Source organism: Neophocaena asiaeorientalis, unplaced genomic scaffold, assembly GCF_003031525.2.
Source record: "Neophocaena asiaeorientalis asiaeorientalis breed wild unplaced genomic scaffold, Neophocaena_asiaeorientalis_V1.1 scaffold591, whole genome shotgun sequence".
Taxonomy (NCBI): Eukaryota; Metazoa; Chordata; class Mammalia; order Artiodactyla; family Phocoenidae; genus Neophocaena; species Neophocaena asiaeorientalis.
In genome coordinates, this window is record NW_020173494.1 from 2829057 (window position 1) to 2852436 (window position 23380).

Sequence of the window (23380 nt, forward strand, 5' to 3'; positions counted from 1 at the left end):
CTATGAAGTGACAGAGTTGCCCTAAATGATTTTTTCAGATCTCTACAAAGGGACTCCCTAAATCTAAATTTGAATGCAAACATGTGCAGAGGATGTGCTCCAGTACCACCCTTTAATACCCTTCTGGTAGTCTTAACTATTGTAATTAGGTAAAAGAAAGAAATATGAGGTATGAATACTGGAAATGAGAAGGCAAAATCATCATTACCTGTAAACGATGATTAGTGTATCTGGGACATCCAAATGAAGCAAATGAAAAAAAAATTTTTTTTTAAAGGGAGGGCTTCCCTGGTGGCGCAGTGGTTGAGAATCCGCCTGCCGATGCAGGGGACACGGGTTCGTACCCCGGTCCGGGAAGATCCCACATGCCGCGGAGTGGCTGGGCCCGTGAGCCATGGCCGCTGAGCCTGCGCGCCCGGAGCCTGTGCTCCGCAACGGGAGAGGCCACAGCAGTGAGAGGCCCGCGCACCGAAAAAAAAGGGAAATCCATTAAAATGCCTATATCAAAACATTAACATTTAGAAGTATATACAGTGGAAGAAAGGCTCCTCTCTACAATATAAACAAACAAACTAATGATAAAAAAAAAAAGGAAGATATTTGCAAGACCTTCATTAAAAATAAACTTTCTGGTTAGAGAAAAAAGACAAATGAAACATCAGCCCCACTTTTATTAATACTTAACATTTAGCAGGCACTTCACTGTTTAAAGCACTACATTAAGCGTTTTAATTCTCTCACTTGCTCATCACAACTTAGATAATATTATTGTCCCAATGTACAGAAACTGAGACTTGGATCGAGGTCACAGAGCTAGTACGTGATGGAAAGAACCCAGACAGTATTCCTCAGGGTTCCACCACACTGCCAGGTCTACAGAATAGAAGAGAGAACCCAGAAACAGATCCAATTACTTTATGGGAATTTACTTTATGATTCATATCAGTGGAAAATAAGAGAGTTCTTGGCTAGCTGGATCCTTAATCAAAATAAATTCCAGGTAGATAAAAGATTTAAACCAAAGAAGACGAGAAGGAAAGAATGTGGAGAAGGAAGGGGAAAAAAAAGGGGGGGGGGGGGGAGGGGAGAGAGAAGTGGGAGGGAAAAGCCATAAAAGCACTAGAAGAGAACATGGGTAAAAAAGATATATGAACTTGGAATGGAGACAACTTGACAAGATACAAAATTCAATAGATATAAAAACTACTAAAAGTCAAAAAACAAACTACAAACTGTGACACATGACAGAAAATTTCCTTAAATTTGCAAGGAATTTCTAACACGTAGCAAGAAAAAGGCCACAACCCAAAAGCAAACAAAAGAAAGAAAAAAGGTCAGTAAATATATGTCAACCTCATTCATAATAAAGGAACACAAATTAGAACCATGAAATATTTTCCATTTCCATCATCTTGGCAAAAACTAAATGATTAGATAATATTTGATGTCAATAAGGATGTAGGGAGATGGAAGGCAACTGGATCACCTCTGTCAAGATTTTAAACACTCAGTCACTAAACCAGAAGTTCCAGAGCTAGAAATGAATTTGTTCTCTGAATACAGTATATAAGGATGTTCACTGAAGCAGTATTTGGAATATCAGTAAACTGAAAACCTAAAAATCCAACACTAAGGCCTGGTTAAATAAACTTTAAGTCCATCCATAGAATTAAATGCTATAAAATTGTTTTTTTTTAATCTATACATACCAAAATAAAAAGTCCAAGATATATTAAATGAAAACAAGATGCAGAATAGCATAGGAAAGGTAAAAGTCCATTTGCATTAAAGAAAAAAAACAAAAAGGAGAAAATACACATAAAATTCTGGGAAGCTACTCAAAAAACTAGTGAGTACCCTCTGAAGAGTCCAAATGGCAGGCAGAGAGAGATGAAAAAGTAACTTTTTTTTTTACTATTTGAATTTTTCTTAACTATCTGAATTCTTTTCCCCATGCACATGTATGTAACTTTCACAGCTTTTTAAAAATGAATTCAACAAAAGATCATCTCAACACTGAACAATAAAGACACACACTTCAAGGCAGTTTTTTTTTTTTCAAACATTTACTGAACACAAACACCATTTTTTCCTATTACACAGCAATATTGTTAGTTTCAAATTAGCTGGGCTATTAGGACTGTCAGTTACCACGAAATTAAAAATGATTCTACATGTCAAACTCAAATAGAAAATGTCATGCAATATATAAATCACTAACAGGTCTCTGGTGCAGTCAGCAAGTTCACTATGTTTATTAAAGTCATGTAAATGGTTTGACAAAAGTGCACAATAGAATGACATCACTGGTTTGTTATAAATCACAGTGAATTACTAGAATACAACAATGTAATTCCTCTACGTGGAAGACTGCAGGATGGGGTGAATATTATAAAGGATAGGATCTTTCAACACGTTAAGCCAGTCAGAGTTTACTCCCCAGCTGTATACTTGATTGGTTAGCAAAGCTGAGGTTATTTTCCCTCATCTTTTCTCCTCTACCAGTTACTAAGCAACAACAACAAAAAAAGGCCATGCACAAATTTTACAACACCTGATTAAAAAAAAGTTACAAAACCTTGTGCATCGCTTGGATGAAGCTTACATCTTTGCTCCTTCATTTTTCTGATTAGACCACTCACCACATGACTCACCCCTAAATGAAAAGCTGTTAACAGTTTAGCACTTCTCACCCCTGCACACACATCAAGGTACACTCCCCATAACCATCAAGTCGGTGTCCCTTTCCTATATGTTAACACAAATGAACACACCACAAACCTAGGACTAGAGACCACATTTACTTTACAGTTTTAAAAATTAATATATCACCACTATCCATGTAGTATTTATTTCAGATCCCATATTTGGAGAAGGTACTGTACAACCCAGCCCACCTGAAGATTTGGGCAAATCTGCCAGGAATGTATGAGAGAGCTTGGCAATGTGCCATACACATTAGGCGCTCTCTACTTTCCAGAGAAGGTATCCAGAGCAGGGCTGTGCATTTTCAGAGTCGGAGTCAACACACAGCTTAAAATCTTATGGACCAATAACTTTTCATAGAGCAAAAGGCAGAGGTTTGTTTTCTTTAACCCATTTTAAGGTTATAGTCAGTGAGGGAAACGGAATAGTCATCTGTACACTGATACATCTGGCTAGCCTGAAAAGGAACATTTAAGACATTTTACCATAAAAGCACAGAAAACCTACCATAAAAGCAAGTCCTTTATACTTTTATCCATCTACTGTCTAGTTCCATCACTGGCTGCTTCTAAAACCAGCAAACTAATCCAAGGTCCAGCAACTCATTCCTCACCCTGCCCCATTCCCCCAGAAAGAAATGCTTCTGCTTGAATAATCTAAAGTGGCCTTATTCCTCAAGTAGCCGCCTCAACTGAGATGGAGACTAGTGACAGGGTACTGCTGTTCCCTTGGGATTCTGCTTTTCAAAACCACTTGCCACATGCAGAGCTGACACTCACGGAGCTGCTGCCCCCACATCACATTTTACTTCAAACAGTGCTATCATGCCTAAGTTTCTCGTGATTACAGTTATTAATCAATGATCAGGGTAATGCAGTAAAACCCTTCCCAGAAACAAGCAAGACCAAAGTTTGCTTTTTGGTTTGTTTGTTTGAAGTGCCCACAGCAAAGAACCTCAAGGTAGCTGGACTGTGGCCTACGAGAGAGCAATCCGGGGTAGACTGAAAACAATGTTGTATCAGAGTTCTTATGTCAAAATTTCCTTTCTGATCAGTTGAAGGATGGATTTGCTGCCCATTCCTTGACTTAAATAGTTACCTAAACTCAAGAGTTCAATTTTACCAACTCTTAAGTGCAAAACCCACCCAAGGGTTCACATGGTTTGCCCAGGCATTCATCCACTTGGGCCTCTAGTTAACTAAATTTATATGACAATTACTGAGCAAGACCAAGAAGTTTTCATTGAATTTGTAATGTTATCAAGGAAGACATACAATCTAAAGCATAATTCTACCAATAATAAACACAAAATGACAAAAGTGGCTAAAAAATGGCAACAGCCCAGAGTTCTCAGAGAGCTGAGATACAGAACTATCACCTTTCTTATTTATTTTCTTAAAAAAACAAAACAAAACAAAACTTAAATTTGGGAAGGGTTTGGCTAAACAGATTTTAAAATAATTCTACCAAAAAAAAAAAAAAAACAGGCATGTAATCACTTGTTTCAAGAATGGTTTTATACAGGTGTTTCACAATACATATTTGGATTCGTTTTACAAGAGACAGAATTAGATCCTTAGCAATATAATGCACAATGTACCGCTATACCATAGTTAAAAAAAATCTCGGTTACCATTAGCAAAGTTCATAGTCCAGTCCACTGTCCTCAGATTTTTTTCTCCAGCTTTGTCAGCATTTCAATCAGCAGTTTTACTCTCTCCAGCATTTAGTCCTCCCTTCTCAAAAACAGAGTGTCATTAAATTTTGATGTCTGAATATGTACAGATAATCATTATCCTCGTTTTATAAGTAATATCTAAAATAGTTCTCGTCCTGGGTAGCCAAATGGATGAAATGGTTTTTAAAACATGCAACATTATCTGATATTTTAAGTTTTGATGTTTAAAAATCATATGCATTAATAATGGAACCAAGGGCTTCCCTGGTAGCGCAGTGGTTGAGAGTCCGCCTGCCGATGCAGGGGACATGGGTTCGTGCTCCGGTCCGGGAAGATCCCACATGCCGCGGAGCGGCTGGGCCCATGAGCCATGGCCGCTGAGCCAGCGCGTCCGGAGCCTGTGCTCCGCAACAGGAGAGGAATAGCTATTCCTCAGACTGTCAAATAAACAGGCCTTGAAGTCTGAAAAATACAGGGTCTGATCTGAGCTGTGAAAAAGGCGTGATTCACTCACCTGGAGGATGAGCATTTTCTCTTTCATGAGAGTTGCCAAGAGCAAGGTATAGTAGTTCCCTGATTCACACCAGGAAGATCAAGGCCAGTAATTTTCAAATTAGGGCTCATTCAGATACCTCCCTTTAGACCATCCTAAAAAAACCTTCCTTGTAAAAATCTCAGGTTAGGAAAACAGAAATATATTACTATGACAGAATTTACCATCAAAACATTCCTAACTGAAGCAAGAAGACACGTGAAGTATAACTACAGCACAGTAAAATTATCTTGCGTTCTTGGGGGAAGAAGTTTTTGAAGTACCCCATCCATTCCCTCCTATCCTTCAGAGTGTTTCATTTCATGGGGTACCTATTTTATTTAAGGTCCTAGGTGCTGATTTGGGCTTAGTCATTATGTTTTATACTGATCCGGCTGCAACCTTTTTCTTACACTTCACAAAGCAATATCCATACATAAAATGTTAACTGAAACCTTACCAGTGGTTTTTGTTGTTGTTTTTTTTTAGTTTGTATCTGATGTTGCTGCATCATTATAATGCTTTTCATTAAAGAAAAAAAGCTGCAGGTCTTCACTTACAGTACCATGCACTATGAGTAGCTAAGGCATTCACTTGGCACTAGAGAGAAAAATACAGATATAGCTAATTTTATTTTCTTTATCATTTTTAACATTGAAAGAAATAGGTGTGTACCCTTTACCTGAATTTCTGTGATGCTTAAAAGATAATCACAGAATATTCTTTTGACAGTTTACAATGTTGCCATTAAAACAAAACAAACAAACAAAACCCATAAAGACCTCTGTACAGCCTGTCGGAATAAGCGACATTTTGTGGTTCCAAAATTTGCTGCCCCCAGGCAGAAATATCTTTCCAAATGGCATTGAGAATTATTTTTATTATCAAAAACATTTAATTTCCTATACCACACTAGTAATTTTTCTCCTTGTCACAGACTGAATAAAGTGAAAAAATTAAAAATATCCCAGTTCCTTTTCATCTGTCATAAAAACCTTCTTAGGGAGGCACAAATAATGCCCTCTGGAAAAGTAGTTTCCAATTTTAAAAGATACCGCACAAGAGGAAAGGGAGAAGGGGACAAAAGAAGAACATGTAACTATATTGTGACAATTTGTTTCCTAAGAGAGAACACAGCATTCATAATTTTTACATGTCTGTGAGCTGAGTCAAATGCAGACTGTTGCAATTTAGATTAATTACATTAAAACAGAGACTTCCACACATTTTAGAGTCCAAGCCCAAAGGCAAATAGTCCATCAATATTCTCTGAAAAGTTGCTTTAAGATTTACTGCTGTATATGTACCACCCAGCATAATTCAACAATTTCAATGGATTTAACTTTATAAATTTGTAACTATTATTAAGTTAGCACATTTTTCAGATTAATCTGCAGTTATATTTTTAAAAATCCTCCTGACGTTATAATGCGTTGATCTCTTCACATAAATAATGGAAGAGTGAAAACTACCTAGAGCAGTTTGGCATGTGCAGAACATCTAGATATTCCATTACTTTTAATGTTCCTTTTCGTTGTTTTTCTTCATGATCCTCAAAACTGCTGCAGAGAATAACATGCTGACACAGGCTTAACAGAAATACTTTTCTAGGCAGTTTTTTTTAAACATTATCAACTTCAAATCATAAGGGCCCTTGTTACATAAACAAAATATTTTATATTCATTCCTTAAAAAAAAGAAAAATTGTTAAGTGACCAATATCCAAACACCTCAGATTATAGTTACACCTAAACAATGTGGTTTTGTTTAAAGTGTATTTGAAATCAGTAACCACATGAGGCAAGAAGACCAAATACAAAACTAAGGAAGGATGAGTAGGGAGGAAGGGTAGTGGAAAGAAAAGCACATTTTATGAACACATAATTCTATTGTCTGTGATTAAAGTCCTTTACTTTTTAGCACCACATTAAATGATTTTACATATCCAGTCACTTAATGAAATCCAACAAACTCTTCAAGAGTTCTGGGGATCTGGTCTTGGTAGTTAATGTCATTAGCCCGAACTGCCCGGGCGGCCAGGCACTTGAGACTCATCTTCATTTGAGTTTTAAGTAGTATTTCTGATACCCCAGTTGTACTTTTGTCTAGCGGAGTCTTATTCTGTTTATTTGTCATGTCGGTGTGAGCGCCAGCTTCAACTAGGCTAATGATGATAGAGTGCAAGGTCAAAAAATCACTGATGGGCCTGTTGTACTGAACGATGATGTGAAGGGCACTGTTCCCTTCATTGTCCACAGCATTCACCTCAGCACCACAGTCCAGCAGGAGCTTTGTGACAAGCGCGTTTGGAAAGCTGCAGACATCATTGGTGTGGAAATCATCAACTGGGGTATTCGAGTTGACAGCTAGATGCAGCAAGGTGAAACCTTCACGAGTTCTGGGATCAAGGTGAATCAGGTTGTAGATCTGCTTGTTAATTTTGCACTGATCTTCTTCGCTGCACTGCGTTTTGGTGGAAATGCACACTAAATACAGAAAAGTATAGAGATTACATTCATAATTGTCCATAGCACTGTGGACGTCAGCATCTGGAATATTTTTTACTCTGTTCATACTTTGTTCTATTTCCAAAACACTGCATCTCAAAACACATTCTATGTCTGGGGCCTTCACAGTTTCATTCAAATGTATCATCTGTGAAAAAACCTGGGCAAATCGAAGAAGATCCTTATGGGTATTCCTGTTACCTTTCTGTCTGAGGTGCAGGGCATGAAGCCACAACTTGATACACTGTTCGAATTCCATGTTATCTGCATAAACAGCTCCCCTGTAAATGATGGGATGGGAAACATCAATGTTGTCGGCACCTAAAATCCGTTCCCGAACTATAAGGCCTTCCATATGAAGAGCATCTCTGTCTTGCCGAATGGATTCCAGTTCCTGAGGATTTCTACATTCAGTTCTATTCCCATAGGCATGGATTGGTGGGAGAACCTCTTTCTCAAGAATGTTATCACCATCTTGAAACCTCTCCAACATAGCTAAATATAAATAGTGGTATGTCTTCATGATGTCATAGTTCTCACGGTCATTTGCAAAGGAAGCACCCAAGAGCTCCAGAGCTTCAATCCGACTTCTTCGGTCACAATCAGCATGAGAGAGCAACAGTTCGACAACATCAGCTTTACAGCTTTCAGCAGCTACTTTTAATGGCGTCATCCCATGGCCGTTCACTACTATAGCAGCACGCCATTTTATCAGCTCCTTCACAATATCTATGTGCCCAGCTTCAGCTGCAAAGTGCAATGCTGTGGCTCCACAATGTGCTTTAGCATTTGGATCGGCACGTTGTTCTAAAAGGTACCTGACCACATCAGTGTGTCCTTTATAGGCTGCAATCATTAGGCAGGTGTTGTCATACTTGTTGGCAATGCTGATGTTGGCATTATTTTCAACCAAGTATTTCACAATGTCCAATCTGCCATCAAAGCATGCTGCCCGTAGCGGGGTTGAGTTAGTTACTGTGGTATGGTTCACGTTGGCTCCATGACTGACTAGAAGCTTAACAACTTCAAAATGTCCTGCCCCTGCTGCACACCAAAGAGCGGTGGCACCATCAATGACATACCTATTCATGAAAAGAACGAACAGTTAGAAAATGGAGGTTACCTGCCCTAACGTAAATTTAAAGGATGCATTCATTTACACTGACCCAAAATCTCAATCTACAGAGCGTTAGTAAAACATTAGTTTGGCTGAAAATAAAATCAGGTAATTTAAGTAAAGCACTTTGCGTAGTACTTGTACCTAGTATGAGCTCAATAAATGTTAGCGACTGTTGTTATTACCAAAGTATAAAAACTAAAAAAAGAAAAATCGAATCACTGACTTGCTGCTAGCAAAAGTAAATAAATTTCAGAAAACAAAGAGGAAATGTATGGAGTTTTTTAACTTCTTGACCACCAAGCTGATTCACTGGCTCTTAGGAGCACAGCATGTTCCTCCCTCCCAGCACCCCCTAGGTACCACAGTTTCATTCAGTACATCAGTGAGAAGGCCACCCCAATCTCTGCATTAACATTGTGTTAGAAACTGCTTTAGGAAGAAAAGTATTTAAGCAGATAATTTTTCCCTAAGATTATCTAAGCTAACAAGTATTATACTCTACTACAGCAGCGAGAAAGAAACAATTACTGCCCCAACATGCATGGTACAACCTTATAACACAGGTCAAATTCTATCTCCCTTGAAGTGAAAAAGAGTACAATCCACCTGGTATTAATATAAATACCATAGTTTAACCGCAATTATCAATACCATCTATCACTTCTGCTGAAAATAAAAGACGCACTTTATAAACATGCAAGCAATTACTTCTTCAGTTTCAAATAATGACGCAAAATGTTTATAAGCAAAAGCATTCCCGGTAACAGTTACCTATGGGGTGACCTATGGGGGAAGGTGTAGGATTCACTCAGATGAGGCTTAAAGCTACTAGAAATGTACTATATTTTGATCTGGGTAGTGGCTACATGGGTGGACATTTAGGGGAAAAAACTCATCAAACTGTACATGAAAGATTTGTACATTTTACTGTATGAAAGACATACCTCAAAGTAAATTTGAGACTTCTGAAGTTTCTTTTTAAAATTCCATCTTTTTAACGTCATTTAATTGTTAATTGATTTTTTAAAGAATGAATCAAGAAAATAAGACACTACGTCAGTTGAAATGTTTTAGTGGTTGCCAACTGTACCTTTTGCAAACAATTCAGTTTAATTAAAATTCACTTATTACATTTTTATTGTCATGATTATAAACACAAAGTTCAAAAAAGTTTTCTTTCACTGTCAAAACAATAAAATTTTCAACAGCATCAGAAAATACCAATATCTGATACTAAATCTAATGAAAAATGTACAAGACTTCTACATTGAAAATTACAAAACATTCCTGAGATAAAGACCTAAAGAAATGGAGAAATATTCCATGTTTATTGTTTAGGAGATTCAATAATGTTAAGATGTCAGTTCTCCCCCAAAATAATCTACAGATTCAATGCAATCCGAAACAAAATCCCAGCAGGGATGTGTGTGTGTACACATGCACAAATGTGTGCATGCATCCACATATGTGTAGATATTGACAAGCCAATCCTAAAATTTATATAGAAATGCAAAGGGGGACTTCCCTGGTGGCACAGCAGTTAAGAACCCGCCCACCAATGCAGGGGACACGGGTTCGAGCCCTGGTCCGGGAAGATCCCACATGCCGCGGAGCACCTAAGCCCGTGCACCACAACTACTGAGCCTGCGCTCTAGAGCCTGCAAGCCACAACTGCTGAGCCCACGCGCCACAACTACTGAAGCCTGTGTGCCTAGAGCCTGTGCTCCGCAATAAGAGAAGCCACCGCAATAAGAAGCCCGCGTGCCGCAACCAAGAGTAGCCCCTGCTCGCCGCAACTAAAGAAAGCCCACACGCAGCAACAAAGACCCAACACAGCCAAAAATAATTAATTTTTTAAAAAATGCATGGCTTCCCTGGTAGCGCAGTGGTTGAGAGTCTGCCTGCCGATGCAGGGGACACGGGTTCGAGCCCTGGTCCGGGAAGATCCCACATGCCGCGGAGCGGCTGGGCCCGTGAGCCATGGCCGCTGAGCCTGCGCGTCCGGAGCCTGTGCTCCGCAACAGGAGAGGCCACAACAGTGAGAGGCCCGCGTACCACAAAAAAAAAAAAGAAAAACAGAGGCACTACAGTACTACTATAATTTAACTTCTAAATCAATTTAAAGAAAAAGTTTAAATAAACACAAATAGCTAATAATTTCCATGTGCCAAGCACTGTATTAAGTGCTTAATATATAGTATATCTTATTTAATTCTCATAATAACCTTCTCCCAATAATCCTATAAGGTAGATACTATTATTACGCCCATTTTAAAGACATATAACTAAAAGGCTTACATGAGATTAAAAATACAAAAGTACTTTGGAAACTATATAATGCATCAAATGTAAGGAAACAATACATGTCATTGTTCAAACATGTTTCAATTTTAAAAGCTTTTTTTAAAAAAACTTCTTAATATAATCTATCCAAAAAATCAATACATAGTTAACATACAGTTATATTTACATAGTTACAAAGTTTCCTTGCACGCCTTAAGAATATTATTTGCCAAGAACACGAACATAAACTAAGTAAAAACTCAAGAAATGTTACATTAAAATAGGCATTCACATACATTATCTTTAACTCTTGCAATAACCATATAAGATAAATAGGACCCCCATTTTAAAGATGGAAAAAAAAGAGACAAAAGTAATTAAAATTTTTTTCTGGCCTCAAATTTCCCAGAACTAATGACATGAGTAAAAATTAAATTACAAGTATATACTTCACTTGGTTTTTATAATCGTTTAATACTTTTCCTGGTGTAATCTAATAATTTCCATTTTCCCTATGGTGATGTGACAGGAGCCTAAAAAAAGTTTCAATTATCTATTTTTATTGAGACAATTAAAATTTTTTACATAGTTTATGACAAAATATTCACTGTAGAATGTTACAGAATGACAAATCCTTCAGAAACATTAGCCTTAGTGATTTTTAAATTTCTACATCTAAATAAAAACATTAAACAGATTAAAGGGAATTATAATCCTAACATCTATGACATTTTTTGTCCAGAAAATACAGCTGAAATTATAGCCATATACTGCCTCAAAACAAAATGCCAAACACATTTATAACAAAATGAACAGAAAATAAATAAAAATATAATCAAATTAATGCAATATTTACTTAATGCCTATGGGAGAAGCACTATAAAACAATGATCTTTCTAGATTGAGTCTAAAATTGCAATGCAAACTAGCTATTATGTATTTCATCTTAAAGATGAAGAAACTTGGGACTTCCCTGGTGGCTCAGTGGGTAAGAATCCACCCGCCAATGCAGGGGGCACCGGTTCGATCCCTGGTCCAGGGAAGATCCCACATGCTGCAGAGCAACTAAGCCCGTGCACCACAAATACTGAGCCTGCGCTCTAGAGCCTGCAAGCTACAACTACGGAGCCCATGTACTGCAACTACTGAAGACTGCGCACCTAGAGCCCATGCTCTGCAACAAGAAGCCACCGCAATGAGAAGCACACGTGCCACAACGAAGAGTAGCCCGAGCTCACCGCAACTAGAGAAAGCCCGTGCACAGCAACAAAGACTCAACACAGCCAAAAAAAAAATCAAGAAACTTTAATCTGATATTCACCTTTTAAACAAAATGTATGCATCAGATGATGGAAACATTTCACAATAAAAGATAACATTTCTGATCACAAAACTAAACTCATGTATTTCCTGGTTCGATCTGAAATAAAAATGTCTGGTTAAAGCATTTGAAATAGAAATAAAAATTCATTAAATGTAAATGACAGCACTTTATTTTAAACAAAGTCCTTAAAATCATTTATCAGATCATATGTAGTTCCTTGAAATATACACTGGAAATGACTTTCTAAATGAAGCCAAATGACGATGTGCCCCTTACGCCTTTCCTCTACCTGGACATTTATTAGAAGTATTAGTACTGGAACTGACTTTAAAAGAGTACTCAACAAAAAGCCTCAGAATTCCCAGAGGTCCTGTTCTCCTTCCCATCCATGTCAGCAAACTTCTAGGACAAGAGTTCCCCACAAACTCTGGCACACAGCAGTCAGGCCCTCAGAACTCAAACCAGCACAGAACTCCAAGGTCACATGACACCTCCCCTTTGTTATGTTCCATTTCTATAACATTCTTAACAGCTTCCCTTACTCCAACTAAAGGTTCTTCTTTCATTCCCGTTCATGTAATTTTTCTTTTTTAAAAAAATTTATTTATTTATTATTATTTTTGGCTGCGTTGGGTCTTCACTACTGCGCGCAGGCTTTCTCTAGTTGTGGTGAGCAGGGGCTATTCTTGTTGCGGTGCGTGGGCTTCTCATTGCGGTGGCTTCTCGTTGCGGAGCTCTAGGTGCGCGGGCTTCAGTAGTTGTGGCTCAAGGGCTCTAGAGCGCAGGCTCAGTAGCTGTGGTGCACGGTCTTAACTGCTGCGCGGCATGTGGGTTCTTCCCAGACCAGGGATCAAACCTGTGTCCCCCTGCATTGGCAGGCGGGTTCTTAACCACTGCGCCACCAGGGAAGTCCCAATTTTTCTTCTTATCCACTCATCTATGTCAATTGTGGTCGTTACACAGTGAGCCATAAATAAAATAATCTCAAATGTTACTCCTAAAAATATGTACAAGGACTCAAATATCAGCATCGGGCTTAATCTAGGTGGGTGGCACCGTCCCCCTTTTGAGGCTCTATTATGAATATACTTTAGTTTTCTAAGGTATTCTAGATGTTTTTAGGCAGAGTATAGGATTATTTAAATAAGTTATTTTAATGTCTATGTGTCTCTCTATCCCTCTCTCTGTTTCTCTCTGTTTCTCTCTCTCTCTCTCTCTCTCTCACTCACACACACACGCAGAGTACCATATCAAACCCCATAATTACATAGATACTGTTGCTTAGGATGAAGCTAAGTGAGACTTTTTTTTAATATTAGGCAAATAACAGGATAGGTGGTGAACGATTTGGCAAAAAATTGTGAAGATGGTACATAAATTACTGAAAATTAGGAAACACTAATCTACTTCAGCGCACAAAGAACCTGTTTGTCCCTATCTGGCCATGGGTCTCAAGTACCAGTGGAATCTAAAGAAGGGGGGTTGGCTAAGTACCTCTCAAAAGCCAGTCCCTGAGGGGTGAGTGAGCTTCATATTATTAACACCTCACTCAGACTAACATTTTCACACTGTCTGGAATGAATGTAAAGTGAAATCATGACATTTGCAAGTAACACCCTCTTCATCTATTTCTGAAATGCCTAAATGACTGGAACAAACTGCAAAATAATCTCACAGAGTGGTGTGAGTGGGCAGAAAGGTGGCCATGAATTTCAATTCTTCTCTTTTGTTAATCTGTAAGCTCCTCGAAAGTAGAAACTTTACATTTTCTTCTACATCTTCCACATTATCTGTGTGACACAGGGCTAGGCCCATCACAGGCATTTAATAAGTTAAAAAACAAAACTACTTTGACAGAGCAGCTAATAAATCCATAACTGTAATAATCCATAAACAAAAAAAGACAGATTGAAGAAGCCTCACACAAAATCTCAAATGATAGAAATCTTTGCAATTCCAGTCTCACCAATCTGACTCTTGAAATTTTACACAAGGATCATCAAAATCTGGCCTCCACCTCACTCTAGCCTCCCACACTCTCTCTTAATTTCCCAGGCTTGAACCCCTTACTGAAACTGCACTGAAACATTTGTCATTGCAAGAGCACCATGCCGCCGTCCCTCTTCTTCACTCTCTACTATCCTTTAAGACTGAGCTCAAATATCACCTCGGCTGTGAAGTCTTCCCTGATTCTCCCAGGCAAAGCTGAGCACTTCCTCTCCCTGTGTTCCCTCAGTAGTCCAAAAGATTTCTATAACCCTAAATGGCATGGCATCTACACTTACTCATTTTCATCAATTTCTTACCTCTGCCACACACCACGCCCCACCTCCAGCCCCCGCCCAGGGCAACAGACTGTCTTCCTCTGCAGTGGGAACAGTATGTCATTCATCTCTGCACACCCAATCCCTACTACAGAGCCTGGCACACAGTAGGTGTTCAAAATATGTTTGCTTATTGAACCCTTTAATTTCACTGGTCAGTGCAAAATACTGGGCAAGGTAAGCCACTACACAGGCTCAATGCTACATTCCTAGCCATTTCAGGTTCTCTTAATTGCCACCTCAAAACACCTTTCTCTTTGATGGTTAAGAAAGATGAGCAAAGCCTTTCCAAATGCTTTAGAAAACTATATTTTTCTCGCCACTATTCTCTCCTAATCAAAACAGGCCTCAGCAAGCTCCTTAGCAGCAGTGTAACCAGTAGCTGTTACTGCAGAGATTCATATCTCAATGGATGCTTGTGCCTATACAACTGGAATGGTGCTGGAAGTTCAGGGGTCATCCTACTTCACTCCCCTGCGTATAGAAAAGGCTGTGGGAATGCAGGGAGTTACAGAAAGCACACAGAAGCTAGTAAAAGAAAACGAACAAGAATCAGGTTGCCATCTTTGATTAATATGTAAAAGACCATCTCCTTAACGTCCAGAGAGGTGGTACCAGAGGTTAACCACCACCCGTGGGCTATCATTTCAGTAAAATGTAATACCCTGAAATATTTTCCTGTCATCTAAAACAGAAGAAAAAGCTCTTATTATTTCAACCTACAAAAAGAATCAACCAAAATTCAACAATGCCCTAGTCATCTTCAAGAGGAATTGTTTTTTCCATCAGGTTTTAACCAAGCAGTTTTCAATCACCAAAACTAAAGATACGTATCTTTATGCTAGGACCACATCTATCTCAAAAGAAGAAAATGCTAGAATAGCTTATGTACTGGCACAAGTCAACAAAAACAATTAATGCATCTTCATGCAGTTGTAATCTGTAAAACAGGTTATAACCATCCAGCACAGAAAAGATAACGTCAAACCTGACAATTCTGCATTCAACCCTATCATACCCAAAAATATGTACAATTAAACCTAAAGGGCAAGTTTTAACTCTGACAATATGAATTTTTGAACTCCCCACCTGTAATAACAGTATATCATCAAGCTTCCCCACAACATCACAGAATAACATGTAATTTAACAATGGCATCACCTCATCTACACCAGGTCTGGTGCCATTTTCACAGCCAACACATCTACCCCCAGCAATGTGTAAGAGTCGGAATCATGTCTTGGGAAGCCTGGCTGCGTGACCACCCCTCAAGAGGCTGCAACTGCTGCTGGTTCTAGGGGCTTATTTTGACATTAAGGTCCCACAACCCACTAAGGGGCTTTATCGGACACTCACGTGAAGGGGTAAAAATTGGGTGGCCAAATAACTCATCAAACAAAGGTCTTCAACGTTAATTGCTGACCTCGTTAATTTCTGATCTCGGTTACAACCCCAGCACTGATAAAGTGAAAACATGAAAAGGCTGCTACCTCCTCCATACTGCTTCTTCACAAACTATCTAGTAAAGAATACAGAATACCTATTAGGTATCAAGACAGAGGGTGTGGCTATTTACCTATAGAGGGAATAAGGGGTAGGGGCCAATGAGGATGAGCAGCAAAACATGGGATGGAGTATTCGCCCTAGAAGATGAAGTGGGCATTAATGAGGCAAGTCAGGAGGTACAAAATGGGAGAAGTGATACCTCCATGAAGCGAGAGAGAGGGAGGGGAAGACCCATAAAGTGGTGGGTCCGCGCGCGTTAGAGAGGAGGCTGGAGTTGGGATGTACCTACCCGTCGAAGCGGACAGTGCCAGTCTGCTGAGTCTGCACCCGGTAATGTTCTAACAGCAAGCGCACCACCTTGGCGTGCCCATTGCGGGCTGCGATGATGAGGGGCGTGGAGCGCTGCCCTCCCTGCTGGCTGACATAGCCAAGCAGATAGCGGATGTCGCTTTCAGACCGGTTGAGAAGCAAGGCGGCCAGAGTCAGCACCTTGCCCTCGCTGGCCGCCTTGTATACATAGCCAGCCAGGCCCTCCATGGCCGCTGCCAACTCCAACACCCGTTTGGTCGCCACCGCTGCTGCTGCCTTGCGCCCCTGGAGGCCGCGTTCGCCAGCGCTTCAAACCTGGGCCCTCACAGCCCATTCAACAGGGCGCCGCCGCCGCCGCCGCCGCCGCGCCCAGGCAGCAGCGCGGCCAGGGGAGGGCGGAGACGCAGAGGTGGCCGAATGCCGCGGGGGGCAGGTCAGCGATCCAGGCCGGGCAGGGAGGAGTGCGGTCAGGGCCGCCCCCAAGGCCCCAGACGCCAGCCCTGGGCCGAGGGGATCGCCATGGTGGCCGGGCCTGAGGCTGGACCCCTCCTTCCTGCGGGCTGCGACAGGCGCGTGCCCGAGCTACGGGTCGCCGGCGAGGTCCCAAGAGGGCCGCGCGCGCCCTGGATGGCGAATGATGGACGCGCTTCACCCGACCCAGCCCGCCGGGCCTAGGGCCTGAAAGTGCTTCTGCCTCCGCCTCCGCTCTGCGTCCTCCCCAGCTGGAGGAAACCTGCAGGCCCTCGCCCACTGGAGCTCAAAAGAGCCAGACGCTGTCTGTCGGTAGCTTCAGAGGTCCACGCCTGGGGAGGCCCCCAGAGAGAGGCGGAACGCTGCGGCCACAGCAACCCCTGGGCTCTGGACGGGGAGGAAGGCGGGCCTCTGCAGACAGGGCTGAGACGGGGAGGGTGCGAGCGGGGGACGGTTAAGTGGGGTGTCTCTTCCAAAGCAGACCGGCCGGCGAACGAGGCCCGATGAAGAAAGGTTCTGCAAAGGTTCTGCTGCGCGAAGGCGGCCCATCCCCACTTCGGCCCGGGATGTCCTCATTGCCCTTGATGTCTGGAGCTTCCAACTCGCCCCCACTAGGCCCTGGGGGTCCCTAGCCAAGGAGTGGGACAGAGTGAAGGCGCTGAACCGTTACTGCCGGTGGGTTTTGGGGCCCGCCCCGTTTTACCGTAGACATTGCGGGGCTCTTCTCAGCCCCTGTTTGGGGGCCCGGGGAGGGGGGTGCGTGCACCCGGCGGGGTCCGTTTTGAGAACAGGGCGGCGTCTCTGAGCCCCCGAAATGTGGGAGGACTTTGAGGGTCTGCACGAGGCTCTGAGAAGGAACTGGAAGTCCGACCTGCCCTCCCTGGAGAGGAGGATTAAGTGTGTGAGAAAGGTCGGGAGAGATGGGGAACTGTGGAAAGGGGCGAGGTACCCTGGGAAGGAAGACGAAGTCTGTGTTCAGACAGACCAGGATTCTAATCCTGAATCTGACGGGACCTTCGGTTTTCTCACAGACCTCACCAGATTGTTAGGGTTTGAAAAGATCATTCATCCAACGAATATTAGAGATCTACTATGTGCCAGGCTCTGCTTGGCCCTAGGGATTCCGTGATAGACCAGATAGACACAGTGCCCTTCAGGGACTGTGTTGTTGCGGGGAAAACAGACAATAAACAAGTAAACAAATAATAGACAAGACTGGCTGAGTTTGTATCATTACCATTTGCTATGAAGCAAATGAAAATGAGTGATGGGGGATGGGAGGCGGAGCTAATTTAGTTTGGGCGGTCAGACAAGACCTCCATGACATGTAAGGAGAACAGGTGGTATTCTAGGTGGAGGGAATAGCTAGTACAAAAGCCCTGAGGAGGGAACAGTCTTGGTGAGTTCAGAAACAAAGGTCAGGGTGGCTGCAGCAAAGTGGGTCATAGGAAGAGTGATAGGAGGGGAAATCAGCAGGGTGTAGGTCATCTTAGGGCCCAGTTACCCACGGTAAAGTGTTTAAATTCTACTCAAGTGTAGTGGGGGCATTTGAAGAGTTTTAAACAGAAAAGTGACAAGATACAATTTATATTTTTTAAAAGATCACTCTTGCTACTGTGTAAAGAATAAACTGTAGTAGGCAGGAGTCAAAGCAGGAAGGCTACATTTAGGAGGAAAGGTTGGGACTAGGATGGTAGGATTGGAGGTGATGAATCTCATGGGGCAGTCACAGAAGGTATAAGTTCAATATGGAGGTCACTCCCTCCATACACAGACAAAGGACAATATCTACCATAGAGAAAGAGCAAATACATTTATTTGGTCCCAAGGGACCAGGCTGAGCTCAATGAGTTCACATAAATTATTTCATTTGAACCCCACCCTTCCAATCCTAGTTGGTGAAGGCGTCATCTTAGCTGCAGAGCTATTGGTGAGGGTTTGGGCCACTTCTCAGATTTTTCTCTTCCACTCTACAGTACAACTTTACCTATTTTCAGATCTCTACACTTTTTCACCCATGTTAAACAAAAACAACACTGGAAATCAGAGCTGAAGGTGGGGTTCTACCAGTAGAGTCTCTGAAATAACTGGTGGAAAAGAAGGGGAAGCTGGTTGTTCTCATTCTGGGGCTTCAGGGTTGGAAAAACTTCCAGTTCTTGACAGACTGAGCCAGGCTTTTTGGCCTCTGGGCACTTGGCGGTGACACATTCGGATGTGGGACCTGGGGGCTCCCTTCCAACTGATTTCATTCCTAGGCCCTACAGAGCAACTAGTCTCCCCCTATCCTCTCCCCCTCTCTCCCTCTCTCTCCCTCTCCCTCCTTTCCTCCCTCTCCTTGCGGCCCTTTGCCCTGCAGCATTCTTTTCACACCCAACTTTTCGAAGGTGATCCAGACACAGGCCCCTTTCACACCCAGCTTTTGAAGGTGATCCAGACACAGGCCCCTTCTTCCCTTTGGTTTCATTTTCTGAAAGAGACCTGATTCATCCAGCTATCCATTGCTGAGTAAGAAACTTTCTTCTGGGACTTTCCTGGTGGTCCAGTGGTTAAGACTTCACCTTCCAATGCAGAGGGTGTGGGTTTGATCCCTGGTAGGGGAGCTTAGATCCCACGTGCCTCTGGGCCAAAAAACCAAAACATAAAACAGAAGCAGTATTATAACAAATTCAATAAAGACTTTAGAAACGGTCCACATCAAAAAAAGAAAGAAAGAAACTTTCTTCTGCCTCTTCTTGCCCTTTTTTTGCGGTACGCGGGCCTCTCACTGCTGTGGCTTCTCCCGTTGCGGGGCACAGGCTCCAGACGCACAGGCTCAGCGGCCATGGCTCACGGGCCCAGCCGCTCCGCGGCATGTGGGATCTTCCCGGACCGGGGCACGAACCCGTGTCCCCTGCATCGGCAGGCGGACTGTCAACCACTGCGCCACCAGGGAAGCCCCTCTTGCCCTTTTGAGATGAACTAGGGTTCATCCTGGTGCTGACACCTCAAATTTGGTTGTGTAACTGGATGAGTGCTAGAAAGGATGACTAAACCAAGAGTCATGCCAGAGAGGGGCTCAGAACTTGCACTTCCGGGCCTCCTCCCCCAGATGGGAATATACTTCTGCTCCAGCAGCCCAAAGTCAGGAACCTTCTTTATTTATCACAGTTGCCTAGTATAGGGTTCTGGGCTCCTTGGGTTGCTCAATAGCCATTGACTGGAGAGTATTTGGTAGCCTATATTTACCTGGGCTTGGAGGATGATGTTTCTGTGGTCAGGCTGGGCAAATTAGAGACAGGATGTATAAACAGGACAAGGCTGCTTTCCCAAAGGCCAGAGCCCAGAAATAGCTCCTTGTGCTTCTGACCTATTCCCTTCCCCTTTGACAGAAAGCCACTGAGCAAATGATCAGTAGTAAAATGTAACTGAAAATAGTTGTATCCAGATGGAGATTGATTTGCTGATGACAGCAAACTGCAACCTTCTACCTGGACAAAAGACAGGACCAACATCCAGCACTTTGTTTTCTGGGGATTGGAGGTGACCTATGAGCAGAATTAGCTGTACCTTCCATAGAATATTCCTTTTTCCAAGCCAGGTCAGCCCAGCCTACAGCTCTGAATCAATGGAGTTTCTCAGATTTTGTATAAAATGTATTCAAAATGTCATTTTTCAAGCACCAGTAAAGATACTTGTTTTAGTCCTGTAAGCCTCCCACAGACCCTAATGGAAGAGGATGACTTTTGGTGTTGAATAGATCTGGGTTGGACTCCGTTCTCTGTGGGTTAGCTGTGGCCTTGGGCAAGTTTCTTCATCTGTACAATGGGAGTAATAAATACTTTCCTTGCAGGGCTGGTGTGATGGTAACAGGCAAGCTCCTTCACCCAGCCTCCTCCTGCGAAGGAGTGCCTATCAGTACACATTAGTTTCCCTTCTTCCTAGCTCCCACCCCAGTCATACTTCCATTGTGCCGTTAACCTGTTCAAGAAAGGACTTCCCACCCCATCTGCATTCTCCCTGCAGGATGTGTCTGCCTCTGGACACATATGGAAAGTAAATCCATAGTATGCAAGGGGCTGGGGAGGTTAATTGACAAGAGCTGGGAAATTCCAACAGAACCTCCAAAGGAAGATGTCAAAAATCAGACTGACGACCAGTCTCTATTAGCCCAGTTTCAGGGGACTGGCAGCCCACTAGCCTTTGTCTCCTCCTCCTCTCTCTCCTAGACTTGCCCTGAAAAGCAGATGTAATAATTGTCAAAGACAAAACCTAAGGTGGAGGAGAGGGGGCAGCTGGTCTGTGTTATTTCCCGAGCCAGTTCACCCCTGCCAGGTTTAGGTTTACCAGGAAAGTAGACTGAAGTTGACATGTGCCTTCTTTCTTCTGACCGCATTCCTCCCTGAATCATGGTACCAGTCAGGTACCCTGGGATTACAATAACAGAACTAACAATAGCGAGCTCATACTGAGTGCTTACCGTGTGCCAGGCATCATAGTAAACACTGTATACAGATTAGCATGTTAAATTTGCACAAGCCTCTGAGGGACATGCCATTATTATCATTCCCGTTCTTCAGATGAAGAAACTGAGATAGAAGTGTTGTGTAACCAGATGTAGAGAACAAACGTATGGACACCAAGGGGGGAAAGCAGCGGCGGGTGGGGGTGGTGGTGTGATGAATTGGGAGATTGGGATTGACATGTATTCACTGATGTGTATTAAACTGATGACTAATAAGAAAAAAAAATAGCACAGAGGACATACAAAAACAACAAAAAAAGAAAATGCACTGGAGAGCAGGGAAAGATTTTTTTAAAAAAAGAAATGTGTAACTTGCTCATGGCCTCATAACTAGAGTGTGTTAGAATGTCAGGATTTGGATGCTGGGTGTCTGACCCCCATGCCCTGACCCTGCTACCAGCTTTCTGTTCCCTCTTTATCCCCCTCTGAATGGCCCCCACCCAGCCTGCTCTCTGCAGCTAGGATCTCAGCTGGAGGTCCCCAAGGCTTTCTATGGTCCTGATCACTTCTCCTGGGCTTAGGTGCTAGTTAGCTAATCTGATCATCCATCCTTTGTTAATGGGAGAAGGGCTAGAGGAAATTCTTCCCCACCTGGCAATCCCACACACACCCTGGACGTTCCTCGTTCCTACCCAGGAACACAGGTCCAAATCCAAAGCAAACGCTGTCTCATCCTAGAGATCTTCCTTGTTTTGCCCTGAGCTCTGTACCACTTTATACCTCTCTTGGAACGCTTACCTCTTTCTTTTTTTTTTAATATTTGTTTATTTATTTGGCTGCGCTGGGTCTTAATTACAGCACACGGGATCTTTGTTGCCGTATGTGGAATCTTCGTTGCGGCATGCTGGATCTTTAGTTGCGGCATGCAAATTCTTAGTTGTAGCATGTGGGATCTAGTTCCCTGACCAGGGATCAAACCCGGGCCCCCTGCATTGGGAGCACAGAGTCTTAGCCATTGGACCACCAGGGGAGTCCCTTACCTCTTTCTAATAATAACTCATGTCTCTATAGCACTTTATGGTCTACAACACTTTCCCATCCACCCAATCCAGCCCCCACCTCCTAGGCTTCTTAACCACCTTCTGTAACTGGGGTGACAGAGAGCATGGTGGTTCAGTACCCAAGGTTTGGAATCTACTGTGCCAGCATCCCAGCTCCACCATTTGCTAACTGTGACACTGGACAAGTTGCTTATTTAGCTTCTTCCCTCAGTTTTCTTATCTGTGAAATGAGATAATAACAGTGCTTCTACCTGGTCATTGTGAGGGTTAAGTGAGATAAACACACACAGAGACACAGAAAAACACACACACAACACACGTACACACACAGCAAGCAGCCCATTAAGTGTTGGCTATTGTTATCATTATATCATTGAATCCCCAAACCCTGTGGGAAAAAACAAAGCAAGTCAGTTCTTGTCATCAGTAAACACAAGTTTAAACCAGATAATCTCTAAGCTCTCTGCCAGCTCCATCAAACTCTGATTCTACCATGAATCACGGTTATTTATGGACGGTTATTTAGTTCTTCTATGCTGTAGCAACCCCTGAAGGCCCAGCCCTTAATAGAGGGCCTTGTATATAGCAGACTGTCCTGCCAGGTCAGGGTTAGCATGTAACAATAGTCCCTCCCTCATCCAGGCAGTGGGAGGAACTAATGAGAAATTCCTATATAGCCTTTAGCACAGTGCCTGGTACTAAGTAAGCTCCTAATAAATCATAATTACTATCGTTCCATCTTACAGTGAGCCTCCCAAACATGGTCCTTAAAAACATAGACTCTAGAACCATACTGCTGGGGTTCATCTTAGTGCTGATCCTGTGAGGCTTTGAGTGAGTTAATTAACCACCCTGGGCCTCAGTTTCCTCATCTGTAAGATGAACACGATGATAACAGCATGTGCCTAAATAAGGTTGTTGCATAGATCAGATGAGTTAATATAAGAAAGGCACATAGATTTGTGCTTGGCATATGCGTGGTGTATGTAAGTGCTTTTTGTCATCGTTTACAAATGAGGAGACCCAGGCTCAGAGACATCAAGTGACATCCCCAAGCAGTAGTGGAGCTGGGATCCAAATCTAACTGAGTCTGTCTGATTCCAGAGCCTCAGTCTTTT

General features: G+C 42.4%; 2 protein-coding genes across 2 annotated transcripts in view; one reads left to right on the forward strand and one right to left on the reverse strand.

Annotated features, from left to right (window-relative positions):
• Window positions 1-4811: 4811 nt before the first annotated feature.
• FEM1B (fem-1 homolog B) lies at window positions 4812-16630 on the reverse strand. The gene is made up of 2 exons (XM_024747512.1): window positions 16270-16630; window positions 4812-8505 (listed from the first exon to the last, which is right to left on the reverse strand). The coding sequence occupies exons 1-2, from the start codon at window positions 16515-16517 to the stop codon at window positions 6870-6872; spliced, it is 1884 nt and encodes a 627-aa protein (XP_024603280.1). The 5' UTR covers window positions 16518-16630; the 3' UTR covers window positions 4812-6869.
• A 305-nt stretch (window positions 16631-16935) lies between these two features.
• CLN6 (CLN6 transmembrane ER protein) overlaps window positions 16936-23380 on the forward strand; it is a 49705-nt gene continuing 43260 nt past the window's right edge. Inside the window, exons 1-2 of the mRNA XM_024747514.1 lie at window positions 16936-17072; window positions 17239-17435. The gene's annotated coding sequence lies outside the window, so the exon portion shown is untranslated. The remainder of the gene's footprint in view (window positions 17073-17238; window positions 17436-23380) is intronic.